The 27,311-nt window shown below is 49.6% G+C and overlaps 1 protein-coding gene across 3 annotated transcripts in view; it reads left to right on the forward strand.

The window, feature by feature from the left end:
- Window positions 1-27,311, forward strand: part of PLXNA4 (plexin A4) — a 421,812-nt gene that overhangs the window by 313,267 nt on the left and 81,234 nt on the right. For all 3 annotated transcript variants that reach the window (XM_010410007.4, XM_039570440.1, XM_010410006.4), the window contains exons 6-10: window positions 1,231-1,354; window positions 4,571-4,724; window positions 7,220-7,319; window positions 9,583-9,697; window positions 24,626-24,826. In XM_010410007.4, the coding sequence (XP_010408309.2) occupies window positions 1,231-1,354; window positions 4,571-4,724; window positions 7,220-7,319; window positions 9,583-9,697; window positions 24,626-24,826 (694 nt within the window). The remainder of the gene's footprint in view (window positions 1-1,230; window positions 1,355-4,570; window positions 4,725-7,219; window positions 7,320-9,582; window positions 9,698-24,625; window positions 24,827-27,311) is intronic.

Below are 27,311 nucleotides of genomic sequence, written 5' to 3' on the forward strand. Positions count from 1 at the left end.
GGGATGCTGAGGGGTGATCTTGGAGCTCCAGCAGCCCCCAGGCTCTCTCACAAGTGAGACTCTGAAGTCTGGGAGCAGGTGAATAATTTAACATCCACACTTAGTCTTTATAGCTGGTTTTAATGGGGGGTAATAGCACTGCTAATAACAAAATCCATTGAAGACACCCTGTGCAAGTCCATAACATTAACTTAATGGCAGAAGGTAATTGGCATGCAGCCGGAGCTGTCCTTTTGGATTAACCCTGTGGATTTCCAGGCAGACACCTTCCTTGAAGCAATGGCCTTGGCAGCGCATGTGGAGCCAAATACAGATGTGGTTTATGTTAAACAAGTGCAAATCTGGGTGGAAACGGGGCAAACAGCTGCCAATCCACCTTTCTGGGTTGTGTTTGCACCACGTAGGTGACATGAGGGGTAGTGACGGCACCGAAAACCTCACCAGTTAGTGGGCGGTGTGAATTTTGTGGGCTTGTGTGTGCACCCACAACTTTCACTGAAATGCCACTTATTGGGAACACCTGCATTTTTAAGATTCAACCCTTAGCACTTCTAATCAGGCGTTTTCAAGCCATGTGCAAAACCTCCTCAGTCTGCATGGACAGCTTCCTGGGGGGATTGGCCCCATCCCAGCAGTGAGGTACCAGCAACCCAGAGGCACCACAGAGTTGCAGCATTCTCAGAAGGGACAAAAAACATGGGCTGCGCACAACTTCTCTGTGAGGACAACCCTGCCTGAGGTCTCCCAAAGCCCATGGACAGGAGAGTTTTAAGGGCTGGGGGTTTGGCCAAAGGAAGGCTGTGCCAAACCTGCTGTGAGAGTGGAGAGACAGAGAATCTCTGTGGCTGGGATGGGCCTTTCACACATCACCCTCTCTCCTCTTGCAGGTTCCTTGCAACCCCCGCCCGGCCTGCTTGAGCGATCCCACAGCTGCTGGCACCAGAGTTAATGCTCTCAGGCACGTGGTGGGGCTCTTGGGAATGTCCTGTGCAGGGCTGGGAGCTGGACTCGATGATCCTTGTGGATCACTTCCAGCTCCGGCTATTCTCCATGATTTCATGAGCCGGAGCGCGCCAGAGCACGAGTGTGGTTTTCTACTTGTGCCGTCCCAAAGAGCACACAGCTGACTTTCTGTTCACAATAATTGCTGCTCCCACATCCCAGAGCTGTCCCCACCCCGCCAGCCTGGCTCTGTGCTCACTCTGTCCCTATCTGTTCCTGTTTTCCCAGCTGCACGAGGAAGGAGCGGTGCGAGCGCTCCAGCGAGCCGCGGAGATTCGCCTCGGAGATGAAGCAGTGCGTCCGCCTCACCGTGCATCCCAACAACATCTCTGTCTCCCAGTACAACGTTCTGGTGAGGAATGCCAATCCCTGCCCCTCTCCTCAGGTTCGACCTGCCTGTGCAGTGTGACAGATCCAGGGATTCAGCACCAGTGGGAAGGACTGGCAGCAAGAGGTTCTCCAGACCCCATTAACTTCCCCAACAATGTTCCCGGCACAGGGAAAGATCTGCCACAGGAGGATGTTTTGGCATTGGTTATCCCCTGTCTAAAAGTCTAGAAATGGACTAGGAAGAGTCTTCCTTGTTGTCTATGAGGGCAGGTCTGAAGGGACTCTGTGTCCTGCAAGCGTTGGGTGCTGCCCTGGGAGAGGAATTCATTAATAACTTTAGCCAAGGGACATTTTTATGGTTAGGAATTGCATCCTAGAAGAAAGCCAAGTGAAGGATAATGTGAAATATTTCAGTGAGCTCCAAGTTCCCATCACCTTGGATGGAAATATCTCCTTCTAAGCCCCCAGGAACTCCATGCTGCTCCAGCACTGGGCATGCAGAGCAGAGAGTCAGGATGCTGTGCAAAGGAACCCAAGGCTTCCAGGGTTCCTGCTGTCTCTTGTGACCTTCCACAGCACAAGGTTTAACCTTTCTGGCCTCCAGCTACTGAGTCAGTAGCCAAGGAAACCACACAGTGAGTGCTGGCAGAGCAGCAGATGGTCCTGATCATTCCTGGGCTTGAGGCAGGAAACCTCTGCTCAAGATCTAACCAGTTTGTGGTTTCTCTCCTGATTCATGGCAGCAGTACCAGATGTGGTGAGGTCCCAGCATGTTCCAAGAAGGAGGCAGACACCCATTTCTCTCAGACTACCTGTGCTACCTGTGCTCTGTCTTTTTGACCATGCTAATTTGGGCTGCAATTAAGTTGGTAACCCAGGCCCTAAAAGCTCCATCTCCAGACAAGCTGGTCATTAGCCCCACACCTGACAGGCCTAAATGGAACTGCTCAGGTTGTGGCTGCCAGACACCTTCCAGGTGACAGGTTTGGATTTCTCCAGGGATAATGAAATCAGCCTTTCAAAGCCTCTGTGTCCAATCATTGCTGCTTTGTTTCAGCCTCTTAACTTTGCTGTGACTTTACTTTCCCCAGGCTTCAAACAAAACTGATCTGAGACATCTTAAGTTCTTTGTTCTTCTGGGAGTTCAAGGTTTCTTTTCTGTATTCTCTCAGTAGCTGTTGAATTCTTTCATGCTGGAATAAATCCTGGGGGACTGGCTGGCTCAGGGCGACTGCAAATGATAACAGAATAAGAGACCTTTACCTCTGGGTTACTCCCAGGGTGAGTCAGCCCAGAGCTGCTGGGATCAGAAGCTGCCATCATCTGTTACCCAACAATCTGCATGGGCATTTTGAGGGGAGTCTCAGCCCAGTCCCAGCTAAAGTGGTGACCCAGCTCATCCAGTCACCACAGAGACAAACCAGGAGGGGAACAAACAGAGGGTTGACAGTGTCCTTAGCAAATCTCACTTGAGTTCTGGTAAAGGGTCAGTGACAGTGAGTTCTTGCCCATGGAGGCAGAGCAGGTGTTTGTGGGGTCACCCAAGCTTTAAAATTTTGGGCACTAACAGGGTCTTGGAAAATTTTACCTGAGTCTGTTTCAGCCCAGGGCTGCTGCTCTGGGCTCTCTGAGAAGAGCTGCTTGCTGGGGGATGGCTCCATGCTTTCCCTGCTTTCCCAGGAATGTGGGATGTGGGACTTCTTGTCTGCTCCAGGCGTGCACTGGCTCATGGTGTTTGCGGCCAAGCACTGCTCTGCCCACCAGTGTCATCTTCTGCATGGCACAGCTTCCTCCTGCATTATCCATGCCCAGAGGGAGATTTGTTAAGGAGAACAGATTCCCCTTCTCCATTGCTAGCAGGGAGAATGGGTTCAGCCTCAGTGCCAAATCCACCCAAATAACCAAAGCCTTTTTCTACTCCCCATCCGAGACAAAAAAATCACCTTTCCCATTGCCATTCCCATGGCCCAAACACAATCCTACTCTCACAAAGGCTTAATGGCAGCCAGGGCAAAGGCCTGTCTGCTCAACCTCTCTCCCTGGTGGTGCTTAGTGTGGAGAAACAGCTCCAGCCTTTCCCTAAGTGAGGAAAACAATGCGTGGGAGCACTGAGCGCTATGTCACGTTCTCTTCTTGTCCTGCTTTGTCACCTGGACTGACCCCTGCTCTTTGTGCTGGTAGAAACAACACCTCAGCATGCACCTGTGTCCCCTTTCAGTGGCTGTCACCTCAGAGGGGGCCTCAGCCAGCTCGTGGAGGAAAAAAGTGTGGTGAGCCTCTGCATTTGTGCCTGTGCCGAGTGGTTGGCTCCAGTGTTTGGTCACAAAACCACTGAATTTACACCAATTACCAGGTGCTAGGGGTCCCCTGGGGTGCCCCTCTGTGTGCAGGCATGACCTGGTGAGTAGAGCAGGACCCTCAACGATGGAGAGCCATGGGGCAGGACTTTTGTCGGTCTGGGAGGTTGGCAGCACAACTGTTCTCCAAAGCATGGACATGGTGGAAATCAGCACTGAAATTCCTTTTCCCATGACCACGTGCCCAGAGGGTGCTGTGAACTCCAAAAGCACAGGCAATTCCTCCTTCATGGCTTCTTTTAACATATGGAACCCCAGGATAGCACGAGGAGCCAGCTGGTTCTTCGGTGGGACGGGCAGGAGAGGTTTCTGTGCCTGTAGAGACAGGGATTTTTTGTGGTGGACTGAAGGCTGTAACTAGACTCTCCTCACACAGGAACGTGGGGACAGAGTGCTCCCCCCTGCTGGTGCTGGCAGAGCAGGCCGTAGAGAGTTAGACTGGAGCGCTCCAGTTTCTCTGGAGTCTGCAGAGTGCCTCTTGTGAGTAGCAGTCACCTTCCTCAGAAACCGCGGGCCCTGGGGGCCACCACAGCCCTGGAACCCACGGCTGGCTCCAAAGACTCCCCACCTAACCTGACACCTGCATGACAGACAGCGAGCACTCCCTGCCCTGCACTGACCCAGCCAGCACTGGGACAGGTGTCCCTGCACAGCCACCTGCCACCTGTGTCAGCATCAGCATCTCGTGCCCTCCCCTCCTCACTCGTCCCTCTCCCGAGTCGCTGCTTTCTGCTGAAGGAGGATGCTCTCTCTAGCAAGAGGCTCTTTGTCTGACCTCTCCAGTGTAATTCTCTCCTGCTGGCCCAGCTCTGTTGTTTGGCTGAGTGTTCTCTCTTCTCTCTTTTTCCTGTTTTCCCCTCTCTCCCTCTCTTTGCTTGCAGCTGGTCTTGGAGACCTACAATGTTCCTGAGCTGTCAGCAGGAGTCAACTGCACCTTCGAGGACCTCTCGGAGATGGATGGGTTGGTGGTGGGCAGCCAGATCCAGTGCATCTCTCCAGCTGCCAAGGAGGTGCCCCAGATCATCACAGAGAACGGTGAGTATCCCACAGCTCCTCCACCTGCACCTCTCCCTCCCATCCTCACCCCACATCCCTGCGTCTCTCTGCTTCCTCACAAAGCAGGATTTGGCTCCTGAGAGCCTGAGGCCAGGGTGTGGAAAGCCCTGGGAGCAGGAGGGATGCTGGAGCTGCACAGCAGCACATCATGGCATGAGCTGTGTGAATGTCAGAGTGTTTCTGTGGGTGCAGGAGTGTGAGGACTGAGCTGCAACCCCAGCACCTGCACCAAGGTGCTCGTCTGTGTGACACGAGGTGTTTGCAGGCTGCCACCGAGTGGCAGCTGCACACATCCAGCAAAGACAAGACATGGATGTGGGATATTCCCTCTCCTTTTGGCCAGGCTGGTGTTAAACATCCAGGGTACAGGCTGTCAGCACATCCCATCCCATGTAGCGGACAGAAATCCCTGCAGATCTGGACAGTCCTGTCTGTAATTCCTGCTCTGCCCAGATTTAGGTCTGTGTGCTCAGCTCCCTGTCCCAGTTCCTGGCCTTTACTGCCTTCAGCTGTTCCAGGTTTGCTTCTGGCTCCTTCTCCTAAAGTGGTCCAGCACAGAAAAGTACCTTGTCTCCAAGGATGCTCCCCATCCACAACTTCCCGCACTTTTTTCTTTCCCTTTTCTAACAAGCTTTCTGGGTTATTTCAGGAACTCCTGTGGCTCTTTACAGGGACTTACTATAAAAACGTTGACCCTGCTGATCATCCTGTGAGACACTGAGAGGACACTGCCAATTTTTGTCCTTGGCTTCCTGTGAAAATTTACTGTAAAATTTGCACCTGGGGATCCTCAGACAGCAGAAAATGAGGTGGTATGAACTGCCACCATCATCTCTGCTGCACACAGCTGCATGCACCCTCCACTGCAGTCCCAGGAGGTTGTCACCACTTTCAAGGCCCACTGAATTTTCAGTCATGTTTGCTTATCAAGACAGGTGACAGAAATTCTTTCCTTGGTATGGACATCTGTCCCAGGCCAAGCTATCATCAACCAGCAAACAAAAATAGCAGTGGAAGGTGGAGACAGGACAAGAGAGAGACATTTATCTGCAGTGTGGCTTTCAGGGCACCTGCAGCTTGTATCAGCTTCAGAGCTGCTGCTCTGCACCTCTGCAAAGACCAAGTCCTCCCCGCAGTGCCAGAGGCTGGATTTGAACCAAAGGATGTGTGACTATCACACCTGGGGCCACCCAGTCCTCACACTCTGGTTTAAAACACATGCAAGATGCCAACAAAGCTGTTAAATGTGGCAGAGCAGATGGGCAGCAGAGCTGAGCACTGGCAGCAAGACGTGTTCAGTGAAGTGTGGGGGGTGTGTGTGCCCCAAGGTGGGTGAGTGAGCATGAGGTGCTCGTTGTGAGCCATTGTCAAGTTTGCTTTGGCCTCATTGATTAACAAATCTTTCAGGTGAGGAGGGAAATAGTACAATTATGGGATGATTAATTTGGAAGGGCCTGAAAGGATATCTCATTCCAACCCTGTGTCATGGGCAGGGATACCTCCCACTATCCCAGGTTGCTCCAAGCCCCATCCAGCCTGGCCTTGGACACTTCCAGGGATCCAGGGGCAGCCACAGCTTCTCTGGGCACCCTGTGCCAGGGCCTCACCACCCTCACAGGGAAGAATTTCCTTCTAATACCTAATCTAAATCTGCCCTCCTTCATCCTAAGGCCATTCCCCCATGTCCTATCACTCTGTGCCCTTTTATAAATAGCAGGGAAAGGGCCCCCCAGGTAAGTCTTGAATTAAACCTGTGTCACTTCCCCCCAAATTACCGCAGTTACTGCACCCACTGATTGCTCACCCTGAATAGTGGATTTGGTGCTGTGGGGAGAGGCAGCAGCTGACTGCCTATCTCAGGAGCAGTGGGAAAAGGGATGAGGAAATGGTGTGGAGGAGCTGAGGTGCAGATGGGTCTGCTACAGAAATGGATGGATCCCTCTGGAAGTGCAATGGGTTTCACATCTCTCATGCTGAGATGGGTTCTTTGCAGCCACAGGCTGAGGGGAATGGAGCTTGGGGTGAGAGGGGTGAGTGAACACGGCAGGAATGTCCACATGCCCTTTTTTTCAGGGAACATTCAGTGAACCAGCAGCAAGGACCTACTTTAAGAACAATATTATATTTTAATGGCCTCCGAATTCTAGACATCTGCACTCATTCTTTGAGCTTAGCTTTCCTACTTGATGAATTCAGTCACCACATTTTTGAAATTAGACCTGTTGTCATCCTCCAGCTCGGACTCTGCTCCCAGGCACAATAATTTCCAGTGGTAAAGACATACTCCATTACCCCATAGGAGCTGGAGTTTTTCCTTTTGGAGAACTGGGCTCTAGAAGGATTTATATCACTTTTTACATCTATTGAGGACAGCCCAGCCAAGGTGCTGTGGGACAGCTCCAGGTTTGGGCTGGTGGTCTGGCCAACAGGGCTAACAAAGCAATCACACCCTCATGTGTCTATTTTTTCCCCAGGTGACCATCACATTGTCCAGCTTCAGCTCAAGTCCAAGGAAACGGGGATGACCTTTGCCAGCACCAGCTTCGTCTTCTACAACTGCAGCGTCCACAACTCGTATGTTCATCTCCCTTGGCACCAGTTTCTCATGGGAATGTGTCCCTCAGGAAGGTGTTAAAATGTGGAGGTGACCAGGGGCTGGGGTCACTTGTGTGGTGGCCAGAATGGTGGGTCCCTCCTGAGATGACCTAGAGTGTGGAGACCATTTGTTCTGTAGGCAGAGCACCAAATTAGGAGTAATCTGCCACAGAATTGAGTCAAAACCGAATTGTGCCCTCAGCACATCTTCCCTTATCTTCCTATTACTCATTTTTGGTGGGTGTTTGGCTCCTCATGTGTACCTCCAGCCCTCATCCATGCTTCCAGTCCCACCAGCCTGCCCCAGGTGGTTAATATGGACTTGGACCCTGCAATCTGGAAAAATAATGCTTATGGTTCCTGAAGGATATGAAGCAAACCCAGCTGATTCCCTCAAGACCATGTTATCCATGATGTGAGCTCCTTCCCTGCCTTGCACCCCATTTTCCTGGGGTTTAGCTGCCACCCAGGGCTGCTCAGGAGCTGCCCCAGTGGAGCAGATCCACAAATCCCTGCAGAAGGATGCCCTTGCAGCAGGTTGGTCCACCCCTGAGCGAGGCTGAGCGGCTCTGTCCCCACCACTGAGCCGTCAGAAGTGCCAAAAGCAGATAATTACTGCAGCTCAGCAATTCACAAGGAAAGGCAAACCCTATTTCCATGTTCCTGCTGCTTTGACAAACAGTGTCAGAAAGCAAACATTGGGGGGGAGAGCAGGAGAGATGGTGCTGTTAAATATTTATGGCATGTTTTGGTTTCTTACTTGACAAACTATAATACGCTATCCATTTTTAATTCGATGTATCAGAGCAAGCACTTGTTACCAATTTGAAGAATAAGTTGCTGTACCAGAGCTGAGAGTGGATTGGGGTTGAGCAAGATTTCACAGAGACAGGGAGAGGGGATGTGTCTGCCTGTTGGGCTCACACAGGAGCTCTGGAGCTGTGTTTTCCTGCCCTGCCCATTAAAAACCCACTGGCATACAAGGACCAGGAAAATTTACTTCCCTGAAGTCTCCTCCAGGTACCCTCCAGGTGCTGCAGCTGCATAGAATCATAAAATTGTTAAGGTTGGAAAAGCCCTCTAAGATCACCAAGCCCAACCATCAACCAGCACCACCACCATGGTCACCATTAAACCAAGTCCCCAAGTGCCACCTCCACATGTTTTTTTAACACTTCCAGGGATGCTGACTCCACCACTGCCCTGTGCCTGTGCCCTGTTCCAGTGCTTTACAACCCTTTCCCTGCAAAAAAAATCCTGATATCCAATATAAACCTCCCCTGGCCCAGCCTGAGGCCGTTCCCTCTCTCCTGTCCCTGTTCCCTGGCAGCAGAGCCCGACCCCCCCGGCTGCCCCCTCCTGTCAGGGACTTGTGCAGAGCCACAAGGTCCCCCCGGAGCCTCCTTTGCTCCAGCCTGAGCCCCTTTCCCAGCTCCCTCAGCTGCTCCTGGGGCTCCAGACCCTTCCCAGCTCCGTTCCCTCTCCTGAACATGCTCCAGCCCCTCAATGTCTTTGCCATGAAAGTCTCCAGAGCGTGAATGACCAGGATTGTGCAGAGAGCTGGGTTTGGTTGCTGCTGAGCAGACATCTTATTAAATTTAAAGAGAAGTGTGGTGTAGGTCCAAGTCAGTGCTGTAACACAGCCAGGGGAGGTGTTTACAGCTCTGACCCTGCTCAGACCCCGGGGCACAGGAGAGTAAAGCCTTGTATGATGGAGGGAATGGCTCTTCCCTGCACCCAGAGCAGGTGATGCTGTAAATATGCCCTCTGCTTCCCAGGTACCTGCTCCAACAGTCTTTACTTCTCTGCTGAGATGAAAAAAATGATAATACAGTTAATATATTTGCAGGAACCTCATCACCCTGATCAGAACTCACACCAATAAACCTGTGGGACACAGAACATTCCCTGCTTCATCTTTGGTTTTCTGGCTTTGGTACATCCCAGTTTGTCTCTGGCCTCTGTGTCGTGTGTGGGAGAATTAACCAGATGGGATTGTTGGTGCCCACGGCAATCAAAATACAATAAATATTTATTGCTCCTCTAGCTGCAATGATATGAATCCAATCTAAATTATTTAATCATATGGGATATTTGAGAGGCCAGGGCATCCTGCCGGTGTTGGGTCAGTGCAAAGCCCATGTCCTCCTGCAAAAGCAATGTTATCCAGGCTGTATTTCCCTCTGGGAAGGGCTGTCAGGACCCTGCTGGCCCAGTGACTTCTCTCTGTCTGTGTTTCCAGGTGCCTGTCGTGCGTGGAGAGCCCTTACCGGTGTCACTGGTGCAAGTACCGCCACGTCTGCACCCACGACCCCAGCTCCTGCTCCTTCCAGGAGGGACGAGTCAAGATGCCCGAGGTAGGCAGGGGCACAGGGAATGTGCCACGCATCTGGGATGCTCAGGGCTGATGTCACCTTGTCATTCCAGGAAGCCTTCTCCACCTCCAGTCCCACCCTTTCCCTTCTCTGCTTCCCCTGCCCTCTCCCTTTGCAGGGATCTCCTCTCCCCTCTGCTCTTCCAGAGCCCCAGGGAGCTGCTCCCTCCCTCCTACACACCACAGGGAATGTGTAACCTCAGAAAGCCATCACGAACTCCTGGCACCTATGGTCTGGGAGGGATGGAAACACTGCTCATGCATCTCCTCCAGGAGAGAAGGAGGTTACCTACCCCAGGCTGCTGAGATCTGGGGAGGATTTAGGGCTTTGGCCATGGGGTCAGTAGGTTCCAGCTGTATTTGGAACACCTTTGGGGCTTTGTGGGTTTGGTGCCTAATGGCAAGTGCATCCAGCTGCCTCCAGATGAGGCCAGGGGGTGACTCATTGGCACTGACTGAGCTGAACTGGAGCTTGGGGCTTGATACAGAGCTGCAAATGCTGCCTGGCTGGTGGTGTAACCAAGGAGCCCTTGGAGGCAAGTGGAGCTCAGGAGAATACAAATAGGAAATCACTTAATTCCCTCCTGGTCCCACATGTAGTGTCTTCATACTCCTGTGACATCCCCATTCCCTCCCACCCCTTCTGTAAATGCTGGTTGAGCTGTCACATTTGTGCTGGTTGAAATGTTCTGCATCAGATGTCCTGACCTGCTCTGGCACTGTGAAAAGCCATAAATACTCATGAGTTCTCCATCCACCAGGTTCAGGATTTTCTGTAAAACTACTGGAAAATGCTGAGGAGCTGGACGGTTTGGCACCCTCTCCTTGGTGGTGAAGGGGTGAGGAAAGGCACCCAGGGTTATCCCAGCCAGAGAGGCCCTACTCCCTCTCATAGAGCCTTGTCACACTTTGGCCAGTCCTGCTGGCCACAGGTTTCTGTCCCTTCCGCTCCAGGCACTGTAGGAACCTCATCCTGCTGAGTAGGATCCCCTGGGACACTTTGCCTCAGTTTTCCACTGTGCAATGTCACCACCACCACCACTGCTCTCCTCTGGTGTGCCTCACGTACCAAGGACCCGCCTTCCCAGCTCCCACCTCTCCTCTCCTCCAGTCTCCTCCCCAAGTGAGGTGCCTACAAACCTCAGTGCATCTCCTGATCCATCAGGGAGGAGATCAAGAGAGTTATCCCAGTTTCTTAGGGAAGGGACAGGGGATGGCACAGCCACTGGTCTTTATCTTCTCCAAGGTGTTGCTCTGCAGAACTGGGGAGGAGGCAGAAACTCATCAAATGCTGCCTGTTTTATCTTTATCACCTCCCTTCTAGGTCTGTTTCTGAAAGATGTCCTCTTCAGGAGACAGCTCCATTCTGAGGGGCTTTGTCTGTCACTAGAGTTTGCTCTTTGTCCCTTCTACCCTCTTCAACAGAGAATTTCCTGCTAAGCTTTGTGTACTCCCTTTCTGATCTTGCAAAAGTGAGATTTTCATGGCAGCAGGAAGAGGCACAAACCTGACCTTGGAAAGCCACAATTGATCTACAAGGCAATGGCAGTATCATGCAACACATGGATGTTACACAGGTCATTGCTAACGGGGGCTACAGCAGCTTTTTGCCTTCTCTGGGCACAAATGGGATCTCATTTCCCTGGGATACAACATTTGGAATGATCTGCTAAGCTCAGGATCTGGTTTTGCTGTCTGCTCCACAGAGGAAGAACTGGAATGACAAAATCTGCAAGGATAAAGGCCTTGAAACCCCCAAAACTTTCAGAGCTTGCTCTGTGCCTGGCAATGTTGAGAAATGCCCTGCAGCTTCAGGGCCCTTCTCGTTCCCTCTGTGTGTTTGTGCCTCTCAAGGGCTGGGCAAGGATGGCATCACAAGTGCACTGAGACAAACAGATTTACAATCACTCTGTGGCCAGAAAGAGTTTTTGTTTTTTTGGTCAAATGGCACTTTGAACATCTATCTCCCACACTTGAAAAGCCATCTTCTCACTGGCTCACCACTCTCATTGAAACTTCCACTGCATATTTTTTACTGTCATCAGTAACTCAACCATTTTCTGTCCTGTGCACTTGCCTATTTGTTGAGTGGGTTCTCTGAACAATAGAAACCATTCAGTACCTTGACAAAGCCAAGCCTGGCTCCTCTTTGCCAACCCAGACCTTCACCTGGCTCCTGGTGACGCAACGTGACCCATGAGGTTGTCAGGCCCCAGGTCTGCTCCCATCTTCAGCAGTGCTCAGAGTGCACCCTCACCTTGAGTGACTATTTTTACTGGCCTCTCATCTCCATTTTCCTTTCAGTCCTTTCCTCTCCCAGCATTTAGAGCCCTGGAGGGTGAGGAGAGGGAAGGCTTTGCCACTACCCAGGCGTGAGTACCAGCTAAGCTGGAAAATCTTGAGGAGGTGCTGATGGGAAGCGTGGGGTGGTTGGACCATCCCATTTGTCTCTTCATGATTTTGCTGAGCAGATTAACTTGGGCATCTTCCCAAAACAAATACTGGTGTTACTCTGTCACATGGACCCATGCCAGAAACTCCCTCCCTCTGGAGTCATCACTGCTGGCACACCAAGCCTTCACCCTCCTCCTCACCACAGCCTTCACCTTCTCTTGCTACACCCACCCTCAGGTGATTTTTTTTTCCTCTGTTTGCCTGTACAACATCTTGCCATCCTGTGGGAAGAGGTTTCCCACTCTCCAGATGGCCTGGGCTGCAAATGGGCTCGTTGGGCTGGCACCCCTCAGCCCTGGGCCAGTCTGGAGTGCTCTGAAAGGGAGCCTTGTGTCCTCCTGACTCCATCATCTCCTTAGGATGCCTCACAGGTTTCTGGGCTCCCACAGGCTCAGCCTTTAATTTAGGCTTTGTTCACGTTCTCTGAGAGGATCTTGGGATTTTTGCTTTTATTTCCTTGTAGTATGAATTGCCAATTAGTGCAGGATGCTGGATGAATTTGGGACTGATCCAGAGGGACAGCAGAAAGGCTTTGGCTGCAACCCACATTGTCCAGAAAATGCTGTTACCTGCCATCCAAGGGGAGCCTTTGAACTGCCCCCTGGATAGCTGGGACCAGCCAGCCCCAGGCTGGGAAAGGCAAAACAGCCAGAGATGTAGAAAGGACAGAAAGTGCCTGTTCCCTCTCCATGAACACAGGAATACAACTTTCTTACCTGCCACTTGTCAGGCGAGTCAGTTCTGTCTGTGACACATCTGGATCAGCCACTCTGGGAGCCTTGGGAAAGCCCATGTTTGCTCCAGTGAGGAGCTCCAGCTCAGTCATAAAGCAGGAGTATTTACGATTGTGGCACTGATCTTAATCACAGAGGGTTCATGATGTCCCCAGATGATTTGTGGAAGAAATACTTCACCTTGGCGTGTAATTTCCCTTTACAGCAGGTTTTTGAAAGCCAGGCCCACTCGCTTGAAATATACTGAGTGACTTCTTGCTTTAGAAAGGGGAGCCAATATTGTTACAGAGGCAGGAAGGGAAAGCATGAGGGAAAAGAGGACATTTTAATACTGAAGTGGGTTGCTGTTGGTGCTGCTGTTGTTCCTCCCAAGGAGCTGATGACAAAAGTGCAGGGAATTAGTCCCAGAGATAGAAGGGAGTGGAATTTTTGGGTTTTTTCTTTGCCATCCTCTCTCTGCTTCAGAGTCTGAGCACAAACCATTGCATTGCAGATTCACACACTGAAAACAACCCTTCCCTGACACAATCACCAAGCAAGAGAGCTCAGCCACTTCCTTCTGTAAATGGGCAAGACAGTCAACAAGAACTGGGGGGAAACTGAGGCAAGAGGTGTAAAATGATTGATCTGAGGGTCTCCAGTGTGACAGAGGCTGTAGAAACCACACCTGTCTCCTGATATCAATTACCCAATGCTGGTTGCATCATCTGTCTTGTCTCCTGGATCTGCTCTGATCTAGGGAGTAGTTTTCATGTCAATATTTCTGTACAAGGATGGGATGCTGGGGTAGCCTGCTCAAGTTGATGGGACAAAGGAATAAATCTTTTATTTGTGCCTTTTTCTTGAAGATGAACATTATCTTGTTCCAGGCCTTGCAAGGATTTTAGCTTTGTGTAAGAGAAAAAGAGGGGGAAAAATGGCAAAAGCCAAAAGCAAGCCTAGATAACAAATCTATTATTCACCAGGTTTAACAGATACATAATCATTTAATTACCTTGAAGGAGGTTTTCATCTTTCCCTGCTCAGCCGACATGTGTGTGCGTGTGTTTTTCTTCCTTCCCCAAACAAGCCTTTCATTAAAAGGATTTTCATCTGCTGCCTAAAAAGAGAAGAGAAGAAAAGATCTCGCACCGAGGTGTTTTATGTCGAGTTGTACGTGCTAATGACAGCAAAGCCCACATAAAAGGAACAACTGCTTCAAACATTCATTTGTCAGGAGCGATGGGGAGCCCTGTGAGCTGCAGGCTGGAGAGCAGCTGCCGAGGAGCAGAGCCCCGCTTTGCCCAGGGTTTGCTCCTGCCTTGTGCCAAACCACGAGCTGTCCTGGTGGTCTCCACCACCACTGCAGTGATTTAGCTCTGCCTGGCTATTGGTCCTGCTTGGGAAGGTGTTTGTTGGGAAACGGTGGAAGGAAGGGGGAAAAAGGAAGGTGGAGAGTGGTGATGACAGCTCACGCTGAAGGGATGGACATCTAAGAAGCATTTGGATAATGTCCTTAAGAACAGGCTTCAAATTTTGGTCATCCCTGAAGTGGTCAGGCAGTTGGACAGGATGGTGGTTGTAGGTCCCTTCAAACTGAAAATATTCTGTTCTTTCCTATTCTATTCTATTCTATTCTATTCTATTCTATTCTATTCCATCCTATCCTATCCTATCCTAATTTATTTGTATTAATGCCCATGTCTCCTCATCATGGACTTCACAGTAAACTCAGCATTCTCCATCCTGCTGCTCCCTCTCAGTGTGACTCAGAGAGGACTTTGCCCCAAGGTCTCCAAAACCCAGACAGGTTTCTAGGCCCTCCAAATGTCCTCTTTTGTCCCATTTTCAAGGTGCAGAAGGAAGTCACAGCACCCACCTCCTCCCAAAATGCACCCCAGTGAACTGGGTGGCTGCACTGGGGAGGGGACAGAGGACCTGCTGGGCCATCAGGTGACCGTGGACAACTCCTTGCTCCCTTGCATCAAAAACCCTTCTGATGATGCATCTTCAGCTGTTGCTGTGGCAACTGCTCGGTTTCCATCCCTCTGCTCTTTCCAGCTTCACTTAACCCATCTGGAGAGGCGACTGCTGGAAGCCTCGGCCCCTGCTCAAATGAACGCACCTCTCCTTTCTCAGGGGCTGTAATGACAGCTCCAGTGAGGCCAACCCCAGAGCTCCAAACCCTTTCCTGGCTTGTCAGTTATCCCCTCATTTATCCTGGCACCTGTCTGTCATTAAGGGGAGGGTGTGAGGTGGAGTTTCTATGGCAACTGCAGGCTGCCTTCCAGTGCTGTGAGCAGGCAGGGACACCGGCAGCCACCCCATGCAGGTGGGATCTGCACACATTTCGTGGCACCTGCAGCAGAGGGGGTTGGCGTTTAGCATCTATTTCACCCTTAGGAGGGTTTCCAAGCACGTGGGATGGAGTTCAGTCTGCTCTGCATCATGTCCAGCGGAGGCAGAAGTAATCCAGGAGGAGGCTGCAGCTGATGGTTTGGATCCAGCTGTGCCTTGGGACTCCTGGTGGTTTGGCATTTCAGCCTGTGGCATTTCAGCTCCCATCCGTCATTACAAGCCCTTTCCCAGAAAAGGAGATGTGTCCTGTACCGGGTACATCCTCTTCAGAGGGGGTGCTTCAGATAATAATGGGAGGAAATTAAACACAGAAATTGGAGGCTGGACAAAAAGCCTCCCCCTTGTTCATGGAGTCTTGTTAGAGCATGAAAATACTGCTCAGAGCCAGTGTCAGAGCCACAGGTTTTATTTCAGCAGAGGAGAGTTGTATTTCTGACTCTGAGTTCACCTTTCCATGCCTCTGATTCCCTCACACCCTCTGATTTGGGTAAGCACTTCCAGTTAATAGGTGCTTGTACCATCCTTAGTTCCTGGAGCTGTGATCTCACAGTGGGGGCTGCTCATGAGAAGCCTTTGAGCATGTACAAACAAATTAGATAATTTGCTGTTGTTTGCCAGTCACAGTGACTTGCACTGAGGTGAAGAAGAAGATGAGTGTGAAGTGGCTGCTTCTGTTATTTTTGGCTATCTTTTGCCATCTCTGAGCCTTTCTGCCCTGCAGTCTTTCAGCTGGCAGGGGAAAAGGCTGGTAACATGTTCCATTTCTGCAGTAACTTTTAGCAGGGTTTCAGAGATTTATTGTTTCATAGAATCATAGACTGGTTTGGGTTGGAAAGGACCTTAAAGTTAATTTTGTTCCAACCCCCTGCCATGGGAAGGGACACCTCCCACTATCTCAGGGTTCTTCAAGCCCCATCCAACTTGGCCTTGGACACATCCAGGGATCCAGGGGCAGCCACAGCTTCTCTGGGCAACCTGTGCCAGGGACTCACCACCCACAGAATAAATAATTTCTTTTTGATATACATCTCATGTATCTAATATCTAATCTATTTCTGATAATTACGGTGGTGGATCTGCAGGAAATCTGTCCTGGTGCCCAACAGCTCCATCTCATGTCCCCTCGTTGAGACCTTCAACCAAATCACCACAGGAACTGAGAAATGATGGAAAAAGGCTTTTCTGAGAGCAGTTCATCCTACCTTAATGTGCATCTTGTTTTCTTAGAGCTCAGCCTCACCTTGTGAGTGACTAATCAAGGATCCGCTCGTGTGATTTCGAGGAGCAACTCAGGGAGCTTGGTCAGAATGAGAGATATGAGAAACATCTGACACTGAGTACTGTGTCCCCGCTGTTTTTCGTAACAGTTGGGCTGCTCATCTTTGTCATGCAGGATTATCTATCCCACAGGACACAGTGATCTCAGAATGCAGCAGGGTAATGTTCATCTGTCCCCGCCAACACAGCATCCTTGAAAAAACACCAGGAAGAGCTTATGTTGTTTTGAAAGCCTAGCTCAGTGCAGTGCCATTGTAATGCCTCAAGTGGTTAGAGGGTTTTCTGGCTCTCTGGATATCTGTCAGGACTGCTGGGATCCCTGTGACATCCTGCAGTCCAAGGGAGGAAGGACAATTCCCCATTCAGACAGTCCAGGGTGATGTCTTGGCTGGGAAGCCAAAAGATTTCGCTTATCTCCATTGTATCATCAGCTGCATTCACTGCTTTGGGGCCTGGCCAAGGAGAAACATTCTCAGGATGTTGAGGCTGCAGATAAGAGGTGAGGCTGGAATGTGTCTCCTGCCTTGCTTGGGGCACCTCCAGGAGGCTGAGCCCACACCTTCCTTCCCTGCCTTGTCTTTGAGCATGAGTCCATTTGCTTTGGCTTGGGTGTTATCTCATGCTGTCATGGATCTCGGGGAGGGGGAGGATGATAAGAGCCGTGATATCATGGTCTTGACCTTCCCACTGTGGAAGCCAAACTAGGATGACTCCCTGGGCTTCTGTCCTGGTTTCTGAAGGAAGTGGGTTTGCATCAATGTGACCTCTATACAACCTCCAGCCCATCTGTTCCTCTGTCTCCTCTGTTCACTTCCAATCTCATTGGCCATTTTTGGCCTCATTGGGCCAAAGTCTGGAGCTCTCAAAGTTCCAGAGAGTCTGGAGTTCTCAAGTTCCTACTGACTCTGTAAAAATGCGCAGCTTAAGAGGAGAAATAGACTTTCAGTCCTCTCTTAGGAAGAAAGTGCTACACCTTGGGTTCAACCCTCGTTAGACCCCAGAAATCCCCATGTGAGAGTGTTGTCATGGGAATGCCTCTCACTTCTGAGGAATTCTTAGTTGGATAATGTCCCTTACGTGTGCAAAAGCCATTTCTTGGCACTGGTTAATACTGAACTTCATTGAGGAGTGGCAGTTCAATGTCATTATCATAGAATCAGAATGATTTGGGTTGGAAGGGACTTTTAAAATCACCTAATGCAACCCCTCTGCCATGGGCAGGAACATACACAAGAGTTCTTGTGAACTTCTGATAGAAGTCCTTATAGAAGGACAGCAGGCTGGCTGGGAAGGGTGCAGATTTATACAGTCATAATTAGAGAAAGAATTAATTACTGCTTTATGAGGTGCCTGTGCTCTGCTCCGTCCTTTCCACAGCTTTGCACAATCCAGTTTTCCTGTGTGAGTTATTTGGAGGAACTCTCTTACTTAATCAGCGTTTTCCTTTAACAAATGATGGATTGCCCAAGTAAATACATGGTTTTCTTGTCTCTTGCACATACACCACCTTCCTCAATGCTCATATTCATATTATTTTTGATTTCCAAACTCAGGAAACACCAAGACTGAGGCTGCTCACATGTCCCCAGTAGCCTCTTTCCAGCGAGCAGATGGACCTCATGACAAAACCATCGAATATTTTTGTCACTAGTCCACTCCCCTAATCCAGTGACCAGAAGGCTCCTGCTCTCTGGATCATTACTTCTCCTTCTGAGAGTGTGTCAAGGCAGCAAAGGGCTGAAAGAAAGCTAATGTTGTGTCTCTATTTAAAAAGGATAAATGTGGCGCTTGGATAATTATGGCAGCCTGACCTTGATCCTCGTGAAATAATGGACCAGCTAAGAAAGACTCTATTAATAAAGAATTAAAGGAGGGTAAAATCATTAATGTTCATCAGCAGTGATGTGTGGACTGACTTCAGAGGGAGAATAGTCCTGGGTTAGGATCAAGCTCTCAACAGACCTGGGTCACTTCCCAGCACTGCCTGCGTGGCCTTGGGGGAATCCCTTTGCTCCCAATCACCAGGAGTGGGCAGTGAGCCGTGGGAGGGGAGGTTGGTTGTCTTCATTTAGATCCTGCTTTTGAGCAGCCGCTCTGGCGATCAGCATCACTCATCGCTCCCCAGCCTTCACAACCCCGAGGCCAGGGACCCAGGGCAGATGAGCTGATGATCTGCCCAGCAGTGGGGAGGCCCTGGAAGAGGTTTCATAGAGCAATTTTGGCTGTCCCATCCCTGGAAGTGTCCAAGGCTGGGTTAAAGTGACCTGGTCTAGTGAAAGGTGTCCCTGCCCATGGCAGGGGCTGGAATAAGATGATCTTTAATGAATGTCCCTTCCAGCTCAACCCATTTTATGATCTGCTGGTCTCCCTCCAGCTGTGGTATCTGTGCCCTAATCTGTGCCACCACTGAAATGTGCAGCTGCCAGAGCAGACAGGGCTGAAACAGGGCCAAACCTCTTCCCTAGCCTGGCCACCAGCCTCCAGGCCAACCACCTTTGCCAGGCACCAGAACCCCTTCCAATGCCTGACAAAAGAGAGCTGGAATTTTCTCCTGAGTGTGTGGAAGACTCTTAACTAGAAAGGAGCCACCAGAAGTGACAGAGATGCAAGGACTCAATTATTCCTTTGTTGTCTCTGCAGATGTTTACACTTCCCATAAATCCTGTTGCTTTCTCCTCATCAGCTGCCTTTAAAGTTTGGAGCATTTTCCTCATGTATTATTACTTTTGCTGTGCCAATAAATAAGCACACCATCAATCAAACTAACAACACTGTACACTTAGGAAGTGCAGATAAAATATATGGTGCATTAAAAAATTCTTTGACCGGGTGAGCTTTTTTCAGAGCTGGTTTGATTGCTGCTGGTGCCGATGTAAATTTGGGGGAAGTATATCCAGAAATTTATGGAGCTTGGATTCCTGCCTGCAAGGCATTGACCTGATTCCACTTTATAACATAATAATGTTCACCAGCACCGTTTGTGTAAATTTTAAATATAATTTTTACGACGCTAAGAATTAGTGGTATAATAATGTAAACACAACGTGGACTGTAACTCACCCCTTCTCCTCCGGCACTGGGGATGGAGAGCTCCTTGCTGCTTCCTTCTCCAGATTGTTCAGGATCTGGGAAGCTGTGCAGGAGTCTAAACCAGTTTGTAAGCCCTGGAGCCCTGGGTTTGCAGCAGCACAGGGTGGCTGCTAAACAAGCCTCGGGTGGTGACCCCGTGTGACTGTGCAGAGGTGTGAGAGACAACTTCAGGCAACAGATTCCAGGCAGTCCCTGCTGCCTCTCATTTGTAAACTTGCTTTTTTCCTGCTTTTTATCCAGGTGAAATCGTATTTCTCCAGTCAATGAAATGTTAGGGGGGTTTTGCCTCTTTTTTGCCTGTTTTCTCTCTCCTTTTTCTCATTCCTTGCCTTCCTTTTCTTTCTCTTTCCTTGGTCTGTTTTTGTTTTGATGGTTTTTTTAATCTAGTTTAACTTACCGAGCATCCAGATGCTGTGGTCTAGATATCTTTATAAAAACCCAGTCCCTGCCTCTCAACTCTTACCCTCTTGACTTGATTACAGCAGAGTGGGCGGGTGACAAAGCCAGAGGGAATGCAGAGAAAACAGAACGTTATAGCTCGGCAGAGCAGATGAACAAAAGATGTATTTATTTACGTAATATCTGAGTAAATAACATTCGGAGTTTCATTTCTTATGGGGCCCCAAAGGGCCTGAGTCAATCTTGGTCACCACCACTTAGATTCATTTTATAGTCTTTTTTTTTCAGGCAAGATGGCTTGGATAAGGCACAAAGATGGTTGCTGGATGAGGGATATTGAAAGGAAAGTCTTAAAAATAAACTCCTAAAGTTGAGGATGGAGAAATGGATTTTAATGGCAGAGAAAAGAGGAACTGGATGCTTTGAGTAATGAAGGAATTAGTGCTGGCATGAAGTAATGAAGGAGTAATGAAGGAATTAGTGGTCTGTTCCTGAATGGAGGTGACTCTTACTCCTCTGGGAAAGGAAGAGTGAAAACCCATTGCCAAGGGCTGAGTTTATCTGGCCAGTGGTGCCTGCAATGCCCTCAGCATTAGGTGAGCTTTAGTTTCCTTCCATAGAAAGTGGAGATCCAGCCAATTCTACCAGGGATGATGAGGGAGGATTGCAAAGGAAAAGTTGGAAAGTTTCCCTCCCCTGAATGCTCTGTGTGACATGAGATGCACAAGCAGAGATGAGTGAACTGGGACACCAGCATAAGGTGGGAGCTGTTGGTAGGTGGGGGAGCTCATTGTATTAAACCTTCATGGATGTGTTCCCTGTTCCCATGTGGAATGCCTATCATCCAAAGTAGATAAAGCTCCTTTTCTACTGGAAAGTGGAAAACACTTTGATGCCCCTTTGGATCATAGTCCTGACCAAAAACAGCAATGGAGAGTGAAAGTGTGCAAAATAAGGTTGGAAGAAAACCTGTGCAGTATCACAAGGCTGTGAAATATCCCGACATGCCTTTTCCTAGGAGAGGAACTTGGGGTATTTGATCAGTCTCCAGCTTATACTGGGAAACAGCACAGTGAAACCTCCATGAAGTCGTAACTCGGGATGTATGAAGCACCATAAAGAAACCAAACTAATTAGTTCAGGGCTAAGACCACATGGCCTCAGAGAGCTCTCCTCATTCTCTTTAGCAGCATCCTCATGATGGCTCTCACTGGTGACTGGCTCGGACTCAGCTCTGATGAAGGCCATAACACACATGTGAGAGAAAAGGTCCTCATATTTCTGAGGCTTTATTATTCCTGCAAGCTACAACAAAACACATTTGCAGGCGCTCTGTGAGGAGTTATAAATAAAGAAAATTAAACTACCATCGACCCAATGAGTACAACCCATTTCGTGCAGTGTTTTTGCTGCAAAAGCTCTCTGACTTGGTAATTGGCAAAATTTTGGTGATGTGAGGTGTGCATCGCTGCTGATACCAGTAATTGGCAAGGGTGGAGGATATTATTTTAAATGGACTGACTCATTTGAAAGCATTCAAGAACCAGAATGGAGCTACACACACAAAATGAATCAACAATTATTCTCTGGATTGGGAACCAGCTCCCCTTAGAGTCAGGCAAAAGGTTTAATTTATTATATATCAAAGGCAAAAAGGATGGGATTGTGCCTGTCCTTGCTGAAGTTGTTGGCAGTCTATGATTTTATTTCCCCTACATCCTGTGAGAACTGTATTTTTCTAGCCTAGGTGATGTCCACAGCAAAGGAGAAGGGTGAAGAGAAAGTGCCTCCACTGTAAAATGTCCAAGATAACTCTTTTTTACAGAGCCTTCTGCTTGGGACTGCTCTGGGCAGGTTGATGTTTTCCCCTCAAAACCACAAACCTGGCCATGCACCCAAACCTTGACACAGGCTGCAAAATGAGTTCTGTGTTTGAATCTGAACCCAGAGCCTGGTCCAAGCTCTGAGGTTTTATGCAGTACATCACCCAATGAAATTGCCTTTTCCCCTCCCCGTTTCAATTAGAAAGAACATTAGGTCAATCAGATAAAGCCACATTGGGAGGATTTCCTCTTTATGGCGCTTGCCTCTTCAATTATCTATAATGAACTTCCTCACAGCACTGCAAAGCTTTTTATATGCAAACGAACCCTGTTTTGGGGCTGCCTCAATCACGGCTTGTTAATGAACTTGAAACAAGTGTTATCGGAAAGGTTACAGCACCAGTGGTGGAGGGGAACGGGATAAAGCCACACAAGAAAGACCAGGCTGAAGAGCTGGGATTGGCCTGCAGGTAACAGAGTGGACTATCTCCAGCCTCCATCCTGCAGCCCCCATCAGAGGCTTTTCTCTTTGACAGACATCAAGTAAAATGCCCACTCCTGGGAAACGGCTGCTCGGCAGCAGATAGGGCTTTCCCATCCTCCTGCCCCACTGATTCCCTCTGCCAGTGCATCTCTCTCTCAACTCCTGGAGCTGGGGAGAAAAAAGACATGGAGAGGCTGTTGCCAAGGTCTTTTCTTGTGCCACAAGGAAGAGAGGCAGCTGAGGCAGAGGTGCCAGGAAATGTTGAGCAGGTGATGGGGAAGGATCAGGGGTGTTGAAGCTTTAAGATCCCAAATGGTGTTTGCACCTGGTATCTGCTGGTGTAATCAGCACTGGAATCTCTTTAATGCAGCCTAAACCACCTCCTTCCCAGGCCTTTTGGGCTTTTATAGGTCTTAAATCAGCCAGAATTATAGATTATGCCTCACTTTCTCGTGCTGAGTAGCTGCAGTGAGCCTTAATGCTGGTGTGCCGTGGTAGGGTATAGCCACTGAACCTGAGGTTGGGAGGACTTTCCTGATGGGCAAGCCTTGCTTTATTGCCAAGAAAAATATCTCTGTGACACTTTACACACTGTGTTTCAGCATGAGGAGTTCCCTGGAGAGGTTTCATCACAGGACAGAGCAGCAGTGAGAGCAGGGAGTGCTGGAGCAGGGTGTAGCTCCTCAATCCTCAACCCCCAAGAGTGCAGAGGGAGACAGGGATAAAGTTCATCCCTGCATTGCAGTACCCCATGGGCTTTCCTCCTCCAACCCTTCCACCTCCCAGCCAGGTTAATGGGATGGCTTATTAAGCCTTGGCAGCACACATCAAGCCAGGCCTTGTGCCAGATTAGCTCAGGCCAAGAGCCACTGGATCCAAGGTGGTTCATCTCCTCCCAGATCCTGTGGCTGTGCTTGGCTGTCCTGGTTGTGGTGCCAGCCCAGGCAAGGCCTGTTGGAACCCATGCTAGCTCACAGTTACTTCCACCATGAGCATCACCCTGTAAGTGCAGATAAAAAAATCATCTCTCAGACTCCTCAGTCTGGCACCCCCTTAGGACAGACCCTCAGACCCACTTTGGGACTGGGGAAGGCTTCTGGACTCCACTGCAGGGATGCACTGGGTGGTTACTGGATTTTCTCCCTGCCCCTGGCCAGGGATGAGCTCACATCCTCCATGTGATGACTGCTGGTTCTTGTAATTCTGTCCCTGCTTGGTGTAACTACAGATGTTACACGTCTAATCCATTTCTTTATCTCCCTAAGCTATTTGCTTCACTAAGATGCTCCCACCATCTGCTCTAACAAGCTTCCAGGCTCTCAGAGAGCCATAAATTCCACTTTTGAACCCTTCAGTCCCTTTCCCTACTTTTCTGCCCTGGATCAATCATTTTCCTCTTCCCCACTCCTACAGTTCCCTGTCTCTGCTGGCACCAGCTGGACCTGCCTTTAACAGTGGGCAGGACAAGCAAAAGCTTCAGTAATTTCCTGAAGCACTGATGTCCCCCCAGCATCCATGAAAGGGACATCTTGCAGTTGCCTGACTGTGCTATGAAGAAGCAGAGCGTGGCCACTCTAACTAATTAAGCCGTGCTAATTAATGAGACTTTGAATGCAGCCACCTGCGAGGCAGCTTTGGGTACCCAGAGCTCACCTGTGTGAGAGACCCACGAAGAGACACCACCTTAGCAACACCCAGTTGGCAATGCTCCTTTTGTGAGCCAGTGGAAAACTTTTCCAGGGGATCTCCGTGCTTTGTGTGACAGCTGTTTATTGGCAGCTGGGTCCAGATCTCTGTAATGAATATTTTGTCCTCTTCTAAGCCAAAATAAACTCTCTTTTTGACACCCTTGACTCCATAGGTTCCAACAGGTCTTGCTGGCGCTGTGCCTTTTGTACAGTGGTGTGTTGGCTGTTGGGAAGTGAGGAATTATGCTCAGATTTTTGCTTTATTCACTTTTATCGTGGCATTGTGACAGGGTTAAATCCATGGATGGAATATGATTGCTTTTCCCATACCTAAATAAACGGAGCAGGTATTAAAAGGCACCAGAGGTGGCTTCCCTGGGTCCTGGAGGCTGAAATAAGCCAGGGAGATAGGAAAGGGCTGTCTGTGAAAGCAATCCTTCCTCACCTGTTCATCTGAGCCTTCCCAGGAATGCTCCTTGAATAGCCCTGTAATAAACCAGGGCCCAGGGAGTTGCAAAGGCTTCGTAATCAGGTGAACTGAGAAGGTTGGGAAGCACCACAGGACTCCACCTGGGGCTGGGAAACCCTTGTGCTGACTTGGAGTGCTGTCTGCTCTCTCCCCAGGACTGTCCCCAGCTGTTGCAGGCCGAGAAGATCCTGGTGCCCGTGGAGGTGATCAAACCCATCACGCTGAAGGCCAAGAACCTGCCCCAGCCACAGTCGGGCCAGCGGGGCTACGAGTGCATCCTGAACATCCAGGGCAGCGAGCAGAGGGTGCCAGCCTTGAGGTTCAACAGCTCCAGCGTGCAGTGCCAGAACACCTCGGTGAGCAAGGGGCTGCAGAGGGGCAGATGTGCCCACAGCACTGTCCCCAAGGGATCTGGGGTGGTGTCACAGCCTTTCTTATCTAATTGAGAGCACTGGAGTTGTTTAGTCTGGAGATAACAAGGATCAAGGGAGACCTTATTGCTTTCTACAGCCACCTGGAGGTTGTGGTGAGGTTTGGGTCAGGCCCTTCTCCCAGGCAACCAGCGACAGGACAAGAGGAAATGGCCTCAAGTTGTGCCAGGAGTGGTTCAGGTTGGATACCAGGAATAATTTCTTCACTGGAAGAGTGGTTAAGCATTGGAATAGGCTGAGGGCAACGGTGGAGTCACCATCCCTGGAAGTGTCCAAAGGGGGTACAGACATGGCACTTCACAATATGGTTTAGTGGGCACAGGGGATTCAGCTGGAGGTTGGACTTGATGATCTTGGAGGTCTTTTCTGGCTTTAATGATTCTCTGGTTCCAAACACAGTCAGGGAAAGGCTGGCTGGTAGCTTGAAACAGCCCTTTTTTCTCCTTGGACTGGCTGGTGTCACCACTCAGTTGTTGCTTCTGTCCCTGGATCCCAGCACTCAGCTGGGCTGGAGCACCTCAGCCACGACCCACAGGCATTAATATGGGCCTAACCTGCTCACATCCCCACAGCGCCACAAAAAGGGGTTCCAGTGGGAAAAAGGTGTTCATGTCAACATGAGAGTGAAGGGTGTTTTGGGGGAGTTTGATGATGGGACATATAAAACCCCATATAAACAGTCTGACGTGTGCCAGCATGTAATGGGTCAGAAAAAGGGTGAGATCACAGAATCCCAGAATGGTTTGGGTTGGAAAGGACTTTAAAGATCATCCAGTTCCAACCCCCTGCATGGGCAGGGACACCTTGCACTGGACCAGATTGCTCCAAATCCTATCCAACTTGGCCTTAGGCTGAGCTGAACCTTCCTCCAGCCCTCACATGCCCTTTGAGGAGACTCTGTGTCTCTACCCACCTCCATTTCCCCAGCTGCAGTGCAGGATCTGTGACTCTCCTTCCAGAGAACCTGTGTGAGTCACGACAGTGCTGTCACCACAGCAATGTCACTTTTGGGGACAAACACAATCACCTGCCAGCAGCCAGGAGCTGTGCCCACATGCAATGGAGGTCTCTGTTCCTCCGAAGGTTTCTCCATGAGATTCATGTCTCCAGGATATGCATTGAGTCGTTTTCATTGCTGCTACTACGAGATGATTTATTAGTCAAAGAGCTAATTACAGGCTTTCGCCACTTCACTGCAGCTCTGCCACTCCACGCTGGGCACTGCTTGTCACAACATATTCTGCTGCATTAAGCAGAGCTGAAGATTACAGGCAGTTCACACATTTTACATCTGTTGCAAACAAGCAACTTCCCAACGATGCTCTTTTATTTGTTTCTTTGTCTCCCTCCCTTCCTTCTCTCCCTGGTTTTCATTACTGGTTAATGACCTGTGAGCATTCAGGTTTGAGGTTAAAAATGGATGGACTGGGAAGTTAAGGAGGTATTGCACTTTTTCTTTTAAAGTATTATTTTGAAATGGTGGAAGCTAAAGGGGGGAATTATATGGACGTGGGCAGAGATCACATCTGTCCAAAGAGTCTTAGTGGGCAAGAGAGACATTTAATGACCCTTTAGAGTCACGAATTCTCTGGCACACATAGGCGTTAAGCATGAATTATCTCAGGATGGTTTTAAGCATAGCTGGGCTGAGCAGGAGAGTAACTTCAGCCAGCCTCAGCATCTGACCTTGCAGAACCCAACAAAAGACTGGTTTTGACAGGTAATGGTGATTATTCCCTGCATGCTCCAAGAAGTTGCCAGTGGCTGGGACCAAAGAAGTGAGGTTTGATGAGTCCCCAGATGGATTTGCTCATAGGATGCCTGAGTGCTGTGACAGCACCATTTTCACTTTAATGTCTGTTTTCCTAAGCCAGAACACTCAAGGCTCTGCCAGAGCTTCGGAGGGTGACAGGGCTGAGCCTCAGGCTTGTGCCAAGGCACTCCATGACCTCGCTGCTGAGTGTTGTCTGCAGGATGCTTGTCCTGTGTTTGGTGGTGGCTCAAGCGGATCTCTTTCTTCTCCAGGGAGAGAGGTTCATTTGGGAATAAAATCAACTCTTTTCTCTCCTCTTTCTGCCTCTGCTCTCCCTCTGTGCTCTCCTTTTCCTCTCCCTCTCTTTCCTTCTCTTTCCTTCTCTTTGCTTCCCTTGTCTTTCCTTTTCTCCCCTTTTCTTCCCCTTTCTTTTGAAGGAGCTTTGACTCTTTGATTTGAGTTCTTTCTTCTTCTTCTTCTTTTTTATTTTCCCTGAGAAATGTTATTTCATTGTTGCTCGGAATTTGCCAGACACTGAGAGAAAGAGATGTGGAAAGGGAGAGCCAGACAAAAGAAAGCAACATTCAGAGAGATACAAAAAGGCAGCAGAGAAGCCCTGGCTGTTTGAGCAGGTGGCAGAGGACACAGACAATAGGG

This window comes from Corvus cornix, chromosome 1A (genome assembly GCF_000738735.6).
Source record: "Corvus cornix cornix isolate S_Up_H32 chromosome 1A, ASM73873v5, whole genome shotgun sequence".
In the NCBI taxonomy this organism is placed as follows: Eukaryota; Metazoa; Chordata; class Aves; order Passeriformes; family Corvidae; genus Corvus; species Corvus cornix.